This window comes from Orycteropus afer, unplaced genomic scaffold, assembly GCF_000298275.1.
Source record: "Orycteropus afer afer isolate SDZICR_OR568_19922 unplaced genomic scaffold, OryAfe1.0 scaffold00128, whole genome shotgun sequence".
In the NCBI taxonomy this organism is placed as follows: Eukaryota; Metazoa; Chordata; class Mammalia; order Tubulidentata; family Orycteropodidae; genus Orycteropus; species Orycteropus afer.
In genome coordinates, this window is record NW_006921715.1 from 7,792,393 (window position 1) to 7,805,300 (window position 12,908).

A 12,908-nucleotide genomic window follows, 5' to 3' on the forward strand; every position below is an offset into this window, starting at 1 on the left:
CGCAACCCCACCCCATCACCCCGCAGCCCCGCCCCATCACCCCGCAGCCCCACCTTGGCTACGATGACCTCCTTCTTGAGGATCTTCATGGCGTAGTAGCGGCCTGTGGCCTTCTCCTTCACCAGGATCACCTTCCCAAAGGTGCCCTTGCCCAGGAGCTTCAAGTACTCGAACTCATTCATAGTCTGCAGGGGCAGTGGGCAGGGCCAGGCTCAGGGCATGCCCCTCCCACCCACCCACCTGCCCTGGAGGAGGACATGGCCAGCAGGCCAGCGAGAACCGATGACATGTGTGACACGGGGCATCCCAAGGCCCCCCGCGGGTGGAGGAGCGACCTCCTCCCTCCAGAGAGCATGGGAAAGCTTAGGACCCCTGGGCTTTTGCAAGACCGTGGCCCTGACAGCCCCAGGCACCCCCACTCCACTTCTGAAACTGGCTGGGGCTCATGGCTGCCCAGATTGGGCATCCAGAGAAAAGGGACTTTAGAGGAAGCCCTGAGCCCCAGCCGGCCCAGGCAGAAGCCAAGGTGGGGGGCTCACCACACGGTGCTTGGGCTTGGTCAGGGACACCTCCATCTCCTCAGCCCCCGAGTTGTCGCTGGGCGAGCTCGACCGGAAATCCATCATATCCTCCTCCTGCTTCTTCAGCCCGTCGGCCACTGTCTGGATGGCCGTGGTCCATTCCTCCCTGGGGGTGCGGCCAGGGGAGCTCCAGGAAGGCAGCTCCGCCAGGGGCAGTCCCGCCCAGCCCTGATGGCGGGGCACCTCCTGGCCCCGCCACCTGCCTCCCAGGCGCCCCGCCTGCTCTAGAGTGGGCCTACCGCTCCTCCGGCGTCTCCACGTGGAAGGTCCTCTCGATGACTGTGGTCCACTGCAGGCAGCGAATGATGAAGGTGTTGGGCCGGGGCCGCTCAGTCTTCATCAGCTGGCATTCTGGGGGTGGGGCCCCGTGCCATGTCCCGAGACTGCTCCTCCCACACCTGCCCTCCCCAAGGCCGCCTAAGTGCCCAGGACCCTAGCCACACCCCTTGCTACCCAGGCTACACCCCACACCATCCCCTCCCACAGCCTCAGTTTCCTTCCTTATACGATGGGGTCGGGACCCCGTTCCAGTTCGGACACTGCCGTGACTCTGCAAGGCCCCACAGCCATGTCTGAGGCTGGGTCGGGTCGACCCCACCCCACATCCCCTCACACCTGCATGCTCACTCCCTGAGCACCACCCTGAAGAGGCCAGTGGTAGGCACGCAGGGTCCCAGAGGGGCTGGCGGTGAGGTGTCAGAACCGAGAGTCTTCCCAGCCCTTTCTTCCCAAGTCAAATGGCCCCCTGCAGGCTGGGCACCATCGTCCCTCTTGGGAGAGGGCACCGGGATGGGGTCCTTCACAGGCTCCCTGCCTTGGCTGGGGGCTTGAGGACATGGTGACCCTTCCCCAGGGCTCCCAGGGCAGTGCTGGCTGGAACTGAGAACACATATGGGTGTAGGGACCCACACCCGCAGCAGGGCCTGCAGGCAGGGCCTGGGCTGAAAGTGGTGGGCGAGGGGTGGGGCACACAGCCAGCTCAGGACTGTTCCACATTCCAGCGTAAGGGCCTGCCTGACAACACCAAGGGGCCAGGAAGCGGCTCCAGGCCAGCACTGAGCGGCCTGGGTCAACACGGCGGGCTTTCCCGGCGAGCCAGTCCTCTGAGGTCCCACCATCCACACACTCAAGTGAGGCACACAGAGCCCACAACCAAGGTGCTCCCAGTGCCCCACTGCCCCCATCACGGTGCTTACACCCTCGATGGTGGCAGGACGAACCGCGGTCCACCCGCCAACACGCCCCACCCAACCTGTTTGGGGCAGGGGCTCAGTGCACCTTTGTACTCCAACCAGGAAATCCATGTCCATAATCTGTTACCGGGTGATGGTGTCAGGGGCTGAGGACAGGGCTGGGAGGCTGTCCCACCTGCCTAGGCTGTGTCACCAAGCCTGGCCCCCTCAGCCCCAAGCGCAGGCCCACACACAGCACCCTGCCCAGGTGCCCCACCCAGCCTGGGGGAAGGAGGGCCCAGGCTCCTGCTGGGGACCAGCCCCCACCTGCACACCTCTGCCCCGCCTGCTCCCCGAGAGGCTGCTGCCCTCTCCGACAGGCTCCGCCCCCCAGCCTCTTGTCAAAGAGCCCAGGAGGCATCTCTGGGCAGCCCACCTGGGGCCTGCTGTCCCTGTCCCAGCAGAGCAGTCTCAGCATGGGCCCTGGACCCAGCCACCCAGTCCCAAGCAGGGCACCGAGGGCCACTCACGTGCCACGGAGAAGTTGTTGAGGGGCGACTCCCGCTGGTCCACGTCCTGCGGCCGCTCCTTGTAGCCGATGAAGGTGCCATCGCTCTTGAGCAGGAAGTAGCGTGGCCGCCAGGTCTTGATGTACTCTCCTGCGGGCACACGGCAGCTGAGGGCTGGGCCCTGGAGCCGTCTCCCAAGACCTGCATTTGGTGGCTGCTGTGCCAGCTCAGGCCGAGGGCAGACATGCCCCAAATATGTCCCCATGGGGCAGCAGGGCTGGCGAGAGACCATGTGGGCCCAGCAGGACAGTGGGCTGCAGCTGCCTCCCCTAATGAGCACCGCCTGGCCCGTGTCTGAAAGAGCCAAGCACCTAGACACAGGTGACCTGCAGAACCACCAGAGGCCCCGTGGGAAGGACACAGACTGGGGGAGGCAGGAGGAAGGAGCTGGGCCAGTCTGGAGGCCTCCCTGGAGGAGGCAGCACCAGGCGGCTGGTCCCCAGCAGCACGGCCAGCATGGGCTGGCCATCCACCTGGCCCTGAGGGCTGAGAACGTTCCCGCAAACCCCACAGCCAGCCCCTGGCTGAGATGAAGATCGGTCGAGCCGGGCAGCCAGCTAGGAGCGGGTCTGTGGCACAATGGAGGGAGACTTGGGGCCTGCAGGCAGCATAACTCCCTCCCAGGGTGGCAGCATTCACCGTCCAGAGGCCCCAGGCCCGGCAAGTCAGACCCAGCCAGATGGCCAGGAGTGCCAAGGCTCAGAGCACAAACGCTCACCCCTAGGGCCGGCCAGGGGGCCGTGCAGCATCCCACCCAGGTACTCAGACCGCACCCCAGTTCTGCGACATCAGCCATACAGCCCCTCACGCTCAGGCATCAGAGCAGATGTCCTCTGCAATGTCCCAGCGACCGTCATTTTTCATACTGACACCCAGAAAAAACGCTTCATTTACATTTTGCCGAGCAAAGAGTTGGAACGACGGGGGACTTTTATCAGAAGCCGGCTTCATCAGAGGGGCCAGGATGTGGAGATGGGGGTCCCGGAGTGTGAGGGCAGCCCCACTCAGGCCCCTTGGTAAGCCCACCCTCGCAACCCTACAAAATAGAGATGTCACAGGGGTGGGATGGCCAGAGTACGCCAGGTTCACAGGGTCCTGGGCCTGGGGCAAGGCATCCCCACAAACTGCTTCCCCAAAACAAGGGTCTCTAAAGACCAGGATGACAGCCAGACCCTCTGTCTATGGCCTTGGGTGCCTCCCTGCCGGTCTCCAACCTCATCAATCCTGCAGCCACACACCCTGGGCTGTGGGCGGGGCAGGCCTGTGTCCCCCCCATCACAACCCTGGGAGCCGGCATGCAGGGGTCCCAGAGCACAGGCAGAAGCCAGCCAGCGAGCCCAGAGAATGACTAAAGCCTCTAAGCCTGGGGACCTCCATCCCCGCCAGCCCCCACTGCCCAGACCCCCATCTGAGCACCTCCTTGCTGCTCAGGGCGCAGGACAGCTGGGAGATGCTGGGAGACAGGGCGGCTCCAACTCTCCCATCCCTGCCCTACAAGGCCAGTCCTGGGGGGAGAGGAGGCAGCAGAGAGCCACGCTCAGTGCCATCCCGAGCCCAGGCGGGGGCCACTGGCCAGGCCCACAGGTACAGGGTAGGGCCAGGCCACATTGGGGACCTGGGCCAGAAACGGAGGGACCCCCCTTAAACCCTGGCTGGCCCAACAGGGAAGGGTGAAGCAGCAGGGAGCTTCCATGCTCTCACCTGTCGCCACTCACACTCCATGCTGATGCCGGTAAGCAAGTCCCACCGCACTAAGTGGGTCCAGCCCACGCTGCCCAGTCCCGAGCCCCTCTGGCCGTCCTGTGGGTGTGGGCCCCACCTTCCGACACCAGCTCCTCGCCTGGGCCGACAACCCCCACCCCCGCAGCTGTGGCTCCTGGTGGGGTGAGCAGAGAACTCCTGGGGGTGCGCCCACCCACTGCCGCCCGGCGCCCTGCGCTCCCACCCGCCTGGCGCCAGTCTGGAGCTGTCGGCCCTGATGGAGTGCCCCCCCTGCCGCCAGCTGCTGCTCCCCGGGACGCTAACTGCGGGCAAGAGCGATGAGCCGCCACGCCGCACGGAAGATCCATCTTGGTTTGCCAACTGCTGCCGCCCCCCGGAGCCTGGCGGGCCACACTCCCGCGCCCGGCACGCGGCCCCACCCAGCACACTGCACACGGCCTCAGTGTCCCTGCTTGAAGTGAGACCTGTCAGCCCCAGGCGGGGTGCTGGGGACAAGCACCTGGTAGTCCCCTCCCGTGCCCCACAAGCTCCAGGAGCCAGGGTTGCTACCCCACCCCCAGGGGGGCAGAAGGCTTCAGAGCCAGCCTTGGGAGCAGGGTGGGTTTGGGGGGCTCTCCTAACTGCCCTGGACTCCCCCAGACCCAGTACCCTGAACTGGAGACATGCCAGGTCCATGCTGACCCCACCACACCCTACCAGGGGAGCCAAGGGTGGGCCCCCAGGGGCCAGAGGCAGCACATGGAAACTGTTGCTGGGAATTGGGCTGGCGGCCCCCCAGCCTGGCACAGGTGGCCCCCAGGGGCCTGGGGGCCTGGCTCTGAGACACATAGAACCTCTCTCCAGGTCTCTACATTCCCACTGCAGGAGGCGGCCGGCCCCTTGGTGGCCGCCAGCAGGGCCAGGTATGACCCAGGCGCTGGTCTGCACCCTAATGAATCCGCCCAGACAGGCCACCCCTCCCCTGTTGTCCTTGTCCTCAAGGCCACATGGGGCCAGTGTTGGTGGGTCAGCACCTGCCCCTTGGGGTGGGGACTGGGGGCCAGGCATGCACAGCTGCCCCTTCTGGGCTACGGGAGGCAAGAGCAGGCCTCAGCCAGCCCCAGGGCCCCTTGGCCAGACTCCCTGCAAAAACCCCACATGTGGTCCAAGCCAGAGGGATTGGCCCACACTTGGGGGGCTGGGCTGGAATCCAGGCTCTGAACCCTTGGCCCCAAATAGGCCTTGGTGGGTCTCTTCCCTGTCCTCAGTTTCCCCAGAGGGGCTGGGTGCTCCTCCTGGGACCTCACCCTGTTCAGGTCCCCCCAACCCACTATATGAGGGCAGGAGTTGTGCGCAAGGCAGTAGCACCCGCACCATCACCAAACATGGGTGCCATTGCCCGGCCTTTCAGGGAGCAAAGGGCAACCAGAGTCTGCACCCAGGCTACCACTCCCCTGGGCCAGAGGCACCCGTGCCCACCAGGTACACCTGCTCCCGCCAGGGGCCGTAAGCCCACACGTGGTGTAGAACCCCCGAGTTCTCTGAGCATGTGTGCCCTGCTGCCAGTGGCTGAAGGGAGGTGGGGCTCTGCAGAGGTGCTGGGGCACCTCCACCCCCTCCCCCACCACTCCCAGGCCCCTCCAGCTCAGCCTGGGCAGGGGGCCTCCACCAGGCAGCCTCCCAGATAGATGCTTGAGTCCCAAAGGACACATGCTGCCAGCCTGCCCCGGGCATCAGCAGACCTGGGGCCCAGCCTCACCCCGTGGCAGGCCAGCATGCACACCATGCAGCGCCCCCACCCCGTCCCAGCTGCCTGGCCCCCACGTCCTGAGCTCCACGAACATTCTCTAAAAGTCCCGGTTTTGGGGAAACTGCTGGATAAACACTTTGCCGCAGTAGTGGCAGCGGCGGCTGGCAGGGCGCCAGGCAGCACCGGGCTGTCTCTCTCCAGCAAAGTGAGCCCCAGCAGGCCTGGGGCGCGGGTGCCAGCTGACAGCGGCCACCGCGAGGTCCCCTGCCGCCTGCACATCCATCGCACCGACAGCTGCCGGCCGCATTTACCATCTCCGGCACATTGAGCAAATGGCCCTGCTGACGGCCGCCCTCACCACCCACCAGGACACGCCAGCCACGGTCACCTCCAGGACAGCCCAGGCTTGGGCCAAGCTGCCTCACCACCCACCAGGACACGCCGGCCGAGGTCACCTCCAGGACAGCCAGCCCATCTTCTTATACCAGAGCCCCTAGGAAGCCCTCAAACCCCTTAAACAGGGCTGGGATGGAGGTCGGGGGAAAGAAGCAGGGTGCCCTGCCCAAGGCTGCCCGCCTCGGGTTCCCAGGTGGTCTCCACGGGGCAGACGAGCCCCAGCTGCTCCTCCGGGATGCACCATCACGTGGGTCTTCATGGTGAAGGCCTGAGTAACTGAGTGGGGCCCTCGTGGGGGAGGTACACGTAGACTCCAGCCCGCCCCTGCAGATCAGGGAGGACAGGGGTGGGTTTGCCAGCCAGTTCTCTGGGGAAACTGAGACCCAGGTAAGGGGACACTCAAGGCTGCAGAGGCACGTGGCGACCCACCCAAGCTCTGCACTGTCTCTGGTTGGGCTACCAAGTGCCCACTGCCCTGAGGCCACAACCCAGCATGCAGACCCGGGGGGGGAGGGCTGGGGCTGCCTCTCCTCCATCTCCCAGGCTCATACCAGGTCCTCAGCCAGCCCACCCCCAGCCCCATCACCCGCCCACTCCAGGCACCTTGACCCCCGCCCTGCCACACACCTGACCCACTGCTGAGCCCACCGCCAGCTCTGTCTCAAGTCCCCCTTGGGACTGCCCAGAAACGGTCAAGGACCCTCGATCACGTCACTGCCCCCCACTGACTCAGAGACCACCTTCAGACAAAGGTAGAGCCCCCGCCGGCCCCCACGGGACCTGTTCTGCCCTTCCAAGCTCTTTGCCATCCACTCTCACTGCCGTAGCACCCTGCCCACCCCCACAGTCACTTCCTCAAGGAGGACAGCCTCCCTCTTCCCTGCCCCATCCCCACACCTGTCCTCCCCACCTGGCATGTGCCTCTGGGACATCCCCTCAGCCAGCCTAGGACAGCAGGTGGCTGCAGCCGGTGGCTCTGCAGACCTGAGTCTGGAAGGCTGGGGACCAGGTGGTGGCAGCCACAGCCGGACCCTCATGAGGGGCTGCCCAGAACCTGTGTGTGCTTGCAGGACTGGGGCCCTCGGAGCGCCCCAAGATCCACCAGGTGCTGGGCCTGGAACAGAGGCTCCCCTGTACCTACCCATGCTGGCCCCCAGTCGCCAGGCTCCCCAGCAGGAGCGGCTAGAACATTTCCCTAGGAGGTCACATCTTGCCCTAAATCCTGAGCCCAAACCCCAGAAAGACCCGACCGAACGAGGGACTTCCAGGAGGTCGAGGAGGTTGCCGGGGGCCTTGACTGGGAGGAGGCCTGAGGAAGGTCCTGAGGCCCAGGGTAGTGCCTAAGGCACCTGACTGCTAACCAGAAGGCTGGCGGTTCAAACCCACCAGCCACACCTTGGAAGGAAGATGGGCAATCTACTTCCGCAGCAGGGCCGGCAGTGTTGGCAGCCTCTCTGCTCGTGCAGAGCCCAGAGCGCGGAACAGGGCAGGACAAACTGCAGGGACCTTTCCCGGCCTCAGCCACAACCAGTGCCCTATGGGGCCAGGCCAGGAACACAGAGCGTGTCAAGGTGGCACTCAGCCTTCCCACCCCCATCCATCCTGCTGCCAATCCGGAGGCTTAAGGAGGACTCTGGTGGCCACGCCAGCCCCCAGCTCCCTGTCCCCAAGCCCAGCCGTCCTGGCGCAGTGAGGGGCCCCAAGGCTGGTTAATGCCTCAGGAGATGTCCTTGTGTTAGGGCAGGGCAGGGAGGGACCCCGGTCCCGAGCTCCACGCCGCCGTTGAGGTAGCCAGCCCCAGAAAGTCAACCTCGCAGCCGTGCCCAACGCTGCAGCACCCCACAGGGTGCTGGGTGCATGGACTCAGTCCCTGTCTGAGCCCATTCCTTTCTGTCATTCACATCCCCATCTAGACCTGCCTGGCTGTGCCCCCTCTTACCCTCCAAAGCTCCCCCAGACTCCACTCTGTGGGGCTCACACTGAAGGCTTGCTGTACCCCAAAGCCCAGGGTGGGACACCAGCCTGTCCCCAGCCAGCGGGGACCTGCTCGGCACTGTGCCAGGCCCAGGGGATGCCTCCTCCTCTGAGGAGCCTGCCCAGCGTGCATCTCCTCCCCAAGCTCCCACGCCCCGGGAGGGTCCTCCCGTGCTCCAAACCCCCCACTCCCACCTGGCCAGCTGCCAGAGGCCTCTGGGCTGAGGGCTGTGGTGCTGGGGCTGCCGAGGGTGTGCAGAGCCTGGACCCGGTGCCCTCGGGGTCCTGCCCCCAAGGCCTCAGGGGTGGCAGTAGGGCCCAGTGAGCCCTGACCCCCTAATTCCAGCATTTCTGGATCTCAGCTCCGAGACGTCTCACCCTTCACTTGTGTGAGTCCAACAGAGCGGGACTTCAAGATGGAAAGGGGACGAGTAGGCACCTAGGCTGGGGATGGCAGGATGAGCCCACAGCGAGAGGGTCCACGTTTTCTCTAAACCCACTGCCGTGGAGCCGATTCCAACCCACAGCGCCCCTACAGGAAGGGGGTGGAACTGCCCCACAGGGTGTCCAAGGCTGTCATCTTTACCAGAGCTGACTGCCTCATCTTTCTCCCGAAAGTAGCTGGTGGGTTCAAACCACAGACCTGTGAGACAGCAGCTCCATGCTTTAACCACTGTGCCACCAGGTCTCCTAGGTTCTCTTTGTTGTTGTTGTTATGTGCCATTGAGTTAGACCCAACTCATAGCAACCCCTCCTTGGGTTTCCGAGGCAGTATCAAGGTTGGGCAATCCTACTTCCGTAGTGATACTGCCTCGGAAAGCCAAGGAGGGGTCACTATGAGTCGGGGCCGACTCCACGGCAAACAACAACAACAACAACATCACTATGGAAGGAGACTGCCCATCTTCCTTCCAAGGTGGGGCTGGTGGGTTTGAACCGCCAGTCTTCTGGTTAGCAGTCAAGTGCCTTAGGCACTACACTACCAGAGCTCCTTAAGAGACGGCCCGGGCTACCTGGTGGGGAGCAGCTGGTGGGTTTGAAGCGCCAGCCTTGGGTGTGGCAGGTGACTGCCTTAGGCCTGAGGCCATCCCCGAGGGCTGGGTTCTCTTTAAGGGAATGAAAATGTCCCCGGATCACCTGCTGTGACGGCTGCCCCAGTCTGTGAGTACCAGGAACTGAAAACCTCGGGCTCTGACGCGTGGGCCGCGTGTCTCTTACAAAAGAGCTGCTGGGAGGGATGCCCACGGGTGGGACAGTGAGGCAGAGGGGGGCCTGCATGGCCACCACCATCCAAAGCTGAAACACCCCCCCCCCACTCAAGGGTCCACGGGGGACAGCTCAGAGCGGCCAGACTTGAGATGCCTGGGCGGTGATGGGAGGCCACGGTCTGGCTCCAGCCTGGCCCAGGCGTGCAGCACAGGGGTGCCAGCCATGGCCAAGCCTGGGTCCGCCCCACTCCTTGCAGCCCTTCTAGGAACCAGTCTGATGCCACGGCTGGTCCTTCTCAGAGCTGGCAGGGTCTGCCATCTCTCCCCACACCTCAGTTTCCCTTCTGCACCGTGAGCACTGGGCCACCCCATGGTCAGTGTCAGCGGGGCATTCCGGGGCTGCCCGGCCTCTCCCCGTCTCGTGACCCCCATGGGAACTCAGTTCTCCGCAGGGCCCCCCACCTCAAGCCTGGAAGGAGGGGGGCCTAGGGGCTGGGCCTTCAGAGTGGGGACGGCAGGCCGGGGAGGGTGACCCCAGCCCCAGGTCAGGGCCCAGCTTCCTCTTTCTTGTTTGTTTTTGAAGGAAGAGTTCAGCCTATCACCAAACAGGAAACACGCGCCCCAGTCCCCACCCCGCAGCTCCCAGCCCCTCCCTGGCAGGGTGGCCCCGCACACTGCCTTCCACCGTGAATGACTCACTGGTCCCCAGCCTCCCAGCAGCCCTTGCCCTGGTGCTGGCCCGCGGGACAGTGCTGCGCGGACACCCTCGGAGCTCACACCTCCAGCAGGGCCTGCCACCACAGCCATGTGGGCACCTGGATCTAGGGGCCACAAGGCCTGAGGGGCACACGTGGCACAAAGGTCCTGCTGCCCTTCGTGCCCACCATCGATGACTGACAGGCCCCCAGCGTCTGCTCCCAGGTCCAACAGGCCGCCCGTAGTCCTGCCTGGAGGCACTCAGCAAAGCCACCACCTCCTCAGGAAGGGACTGGGCAGAGCGGCTGCACCCTCTACCCCACGAGGGGACCCCAGGCCTGAAGGGACTGGGCAGAGCAGCTGCACCCTCTACCCCACGAGGGGACCCCAGGCCTGACCCCATGGCAAGAGGCCAGAGGAGAGCCAGGCAGCATGGGGATGGTGCTCACTGTGCGTGTGGGCACACCATGGCCCCCCGAGGTGCCAGCTACCAGCCTCTCGGGTGAAGGGCAGACACAGACACAGTGAGTCCCACGGCCCCAGGAGCCCTCTGCTGGGGGTGGCGGGTACAGGGGTCCCAGGGCTTGGAGCCACGGGTCGAGGAAGGAAGGGCCGCGCTGAGCCGGAGGCCGGCCCACGTGGGCGCCGTGAGGGAGGACTCTCTGCCTAAGTTCCAGACCAAACCCACTGCCACGAGGTTCGCTCTGACTCAGCTGAAGGACGGAGTAGAACTGCGCCACGGAGTTTCCAAGGCCGTGAATCTTGCAGAAGCGGACTGCCTTATCTTCCTCCCTCAGAGCAGGTGCTGGGTCTGAACCACCAACTTTCTGGTCAGCAGCTGGGTACTTTAACCACTGCGCTACCAGGGCTCCTGACCGTTAAGTTTCATGGAGGCACAGACCCACACACACACAGGGGACACCCACTGATGACCACCTCCCCTTTCCCATGGGCATGTCTGTGCCCTGTGCAGACCACAGCAGGGGCCCGTCCTCTCATATTTGTCTCCATGCCAACCAGCCCCTCCCCTAGCCACATCCTAACCTACAAGGGCAAGGAGTGAGGGGCAACATGGGGACCCTCGAGGCTCCGTGGGGGATGGAGCTGGGGCTGGACAAAGCCACGGCTTCTCTGTCCCCACTGCCATGACAGGGGAGAGGGTGGAGCTTCGAGCCACTGGGGCCGGACCCTCCCGGGTATGCTCTGCCCAGCCCAGTGGGACCTTCATTTGTCCGGCCACCCCCCCGGGGTCTCGTTGGCCCCTCAACACCATCCGTCTGCTCATCTGTCCCTGGTCCTCCAGCATCTGAGGGCCGTCTCATGCCGACCCAGGGCCTTGCCCTTCAGGTCCCTACACCGGCCCTCTGCTTTCCCTGGGAACGGTTCTGGAGGAAGGCTCGCTGTTAGAGGGGTCAGGTGAGCCGTCTTGGACCAGGTGGCACTGAGGCAGAACCTTCTGGAATACCACATGGGACAGGAAGCACAGTGTGGCTGCCCGCCTGGCCAGGCTCTCCATGCCCCAGCTGCCAGGCACGGAAGCTGGGAGCAGGAACGAGGAAAGTCTGTAAACACTGCTGAACGCCCTGACTGCCGAGTAGGTTCAGACACTCAGGTGTGTGCAGGTGAACTCAGGTGCACGGAAACCTCCCGCCTGCACACTTCCTCAGGCTTGACACCAGGCCTCCGCAAAGCCACAACAGAACCCTGACACTCCCTGCACTCACCCCAAGAAGAAAACAAGGGGTCCTCCCCAGGCCCACATCTCAGGAAGTGTTAGTGACATCTAGCCCCGCCCCAAATCAGGGGCATTCTCATTCCTCCCCACGAAGGGCCCCCACAGCTGACGGCTGCCCCAGCCCTGACAGGCACCACACCCTGGCTCCTCACTAAATTACTGCGCCCCCCTGTCAGGACAGCCCCCTGCTCTCTCTGCTGCGTCCGAGGGTCCCCAAGAGGAGCACACAGGAGGGATTCCAGGATTCGGACAGACAGACAGATGGAACAGTGAAGAACCACAGTGGCGGGAGCGCACAGGGAGGGCCTATCCCCTCAGAGATGGTCAGTGCTACTGGCCACTCTGGCCACCTGGGCCTTGCTCAGTGCTGCCCCTCCCTGTGGACCAGCATGGCCTACCAGGGCCCACCTCCTGACACGAGGCTGCTGAGCCCAGTGCACCCCAACTCAGGACACTCCACAAACCGTATCTCCCCCCCCAGGAGGCCATTCTGCCAGGGAAACAGGTCCAAGGGGCACAACCGACCTGCCCTGGGAAGGAACACAGGGACAGTGCTGCAGAACCAGGGCCCACAAGGTAGCTCTCTGGACACTGGAGACTCAGTGTGCCAGCTGGAGTCACCTGGCTCTAGAGGGGACCCTCCTGCTGAGCCAACTGGATGCCTGTGTGCCCCTTCCTGGGCCCCTGGGCAATCCTGAGGCCCAGCTTCTCCTGAGTCAGCCCTAGATCTAACAGTCAATCAACAAACATCTGCCAATGACCAAGAGGTGCAGCCTCCAGGCAGCAGACTGTGCCAGAGAAGAACAGGGGCAGGGATGGGGCTGTGAAGTGAGCCAGAGGGACCAGCACTGGGGAAAGAGTTGAGGAGGCAGGTAGGTGCGCGGGGAAGCCAGGCACAGGGGCGCCCCCAGACCACAGCCCTGTGCCTCCTCACCTCCATCTCAAAGCCTAGCAGGCCATCCTCCCTGCACTGGCCAAAGCTCTAGGCCCAGCTGACCACACCCTGCTCAAGCCCCTCCCATCTTAGCTCCCGCCACTCCTTCATTGGCTGCCCCAGCTCCTCTGTTCCAGACGCTTTGCTGGAGAGCCTACACCAAAGCCACACCCACTGCTGTTGTGTTAATTC

General features: G+C 64.4%; 1 protein-coding gene across 1 annotated transcript in view; it reads right to left on the minus strand.

Annotated features, from left to right (window-relative positions):
- AKT1 (AKT serine/threonine kinase 1) overlaps window positions 1–2,404 on the minus strand; it is a 6,993-nt gene extending 4,589 nt beyond the window's left edge. The window contains exons 1-4 of the mRNA XM_007944589.2: window positions 2,284–2,404; window positions 821–932; window positions 540–687; window positions 54–185 (exon numbers count right to left, since the gene is read on the minus strand). Coding sequence (XP_007942780.2) covers window positions 54–185; window positions 540–687; window positions 821–921 — 381 coding nt within the window. The 5' untranslated portion in view covers window positions 922–932; window positions 2,284–2,404. The remainder of the gene's footprint in view (window positions 1–53; window positions 186–539; window positions 688–820; window positions 933–2,283) is intronic.
- Window positions 2,405–12,908: the final 10,504 nt, after the last annotated feature.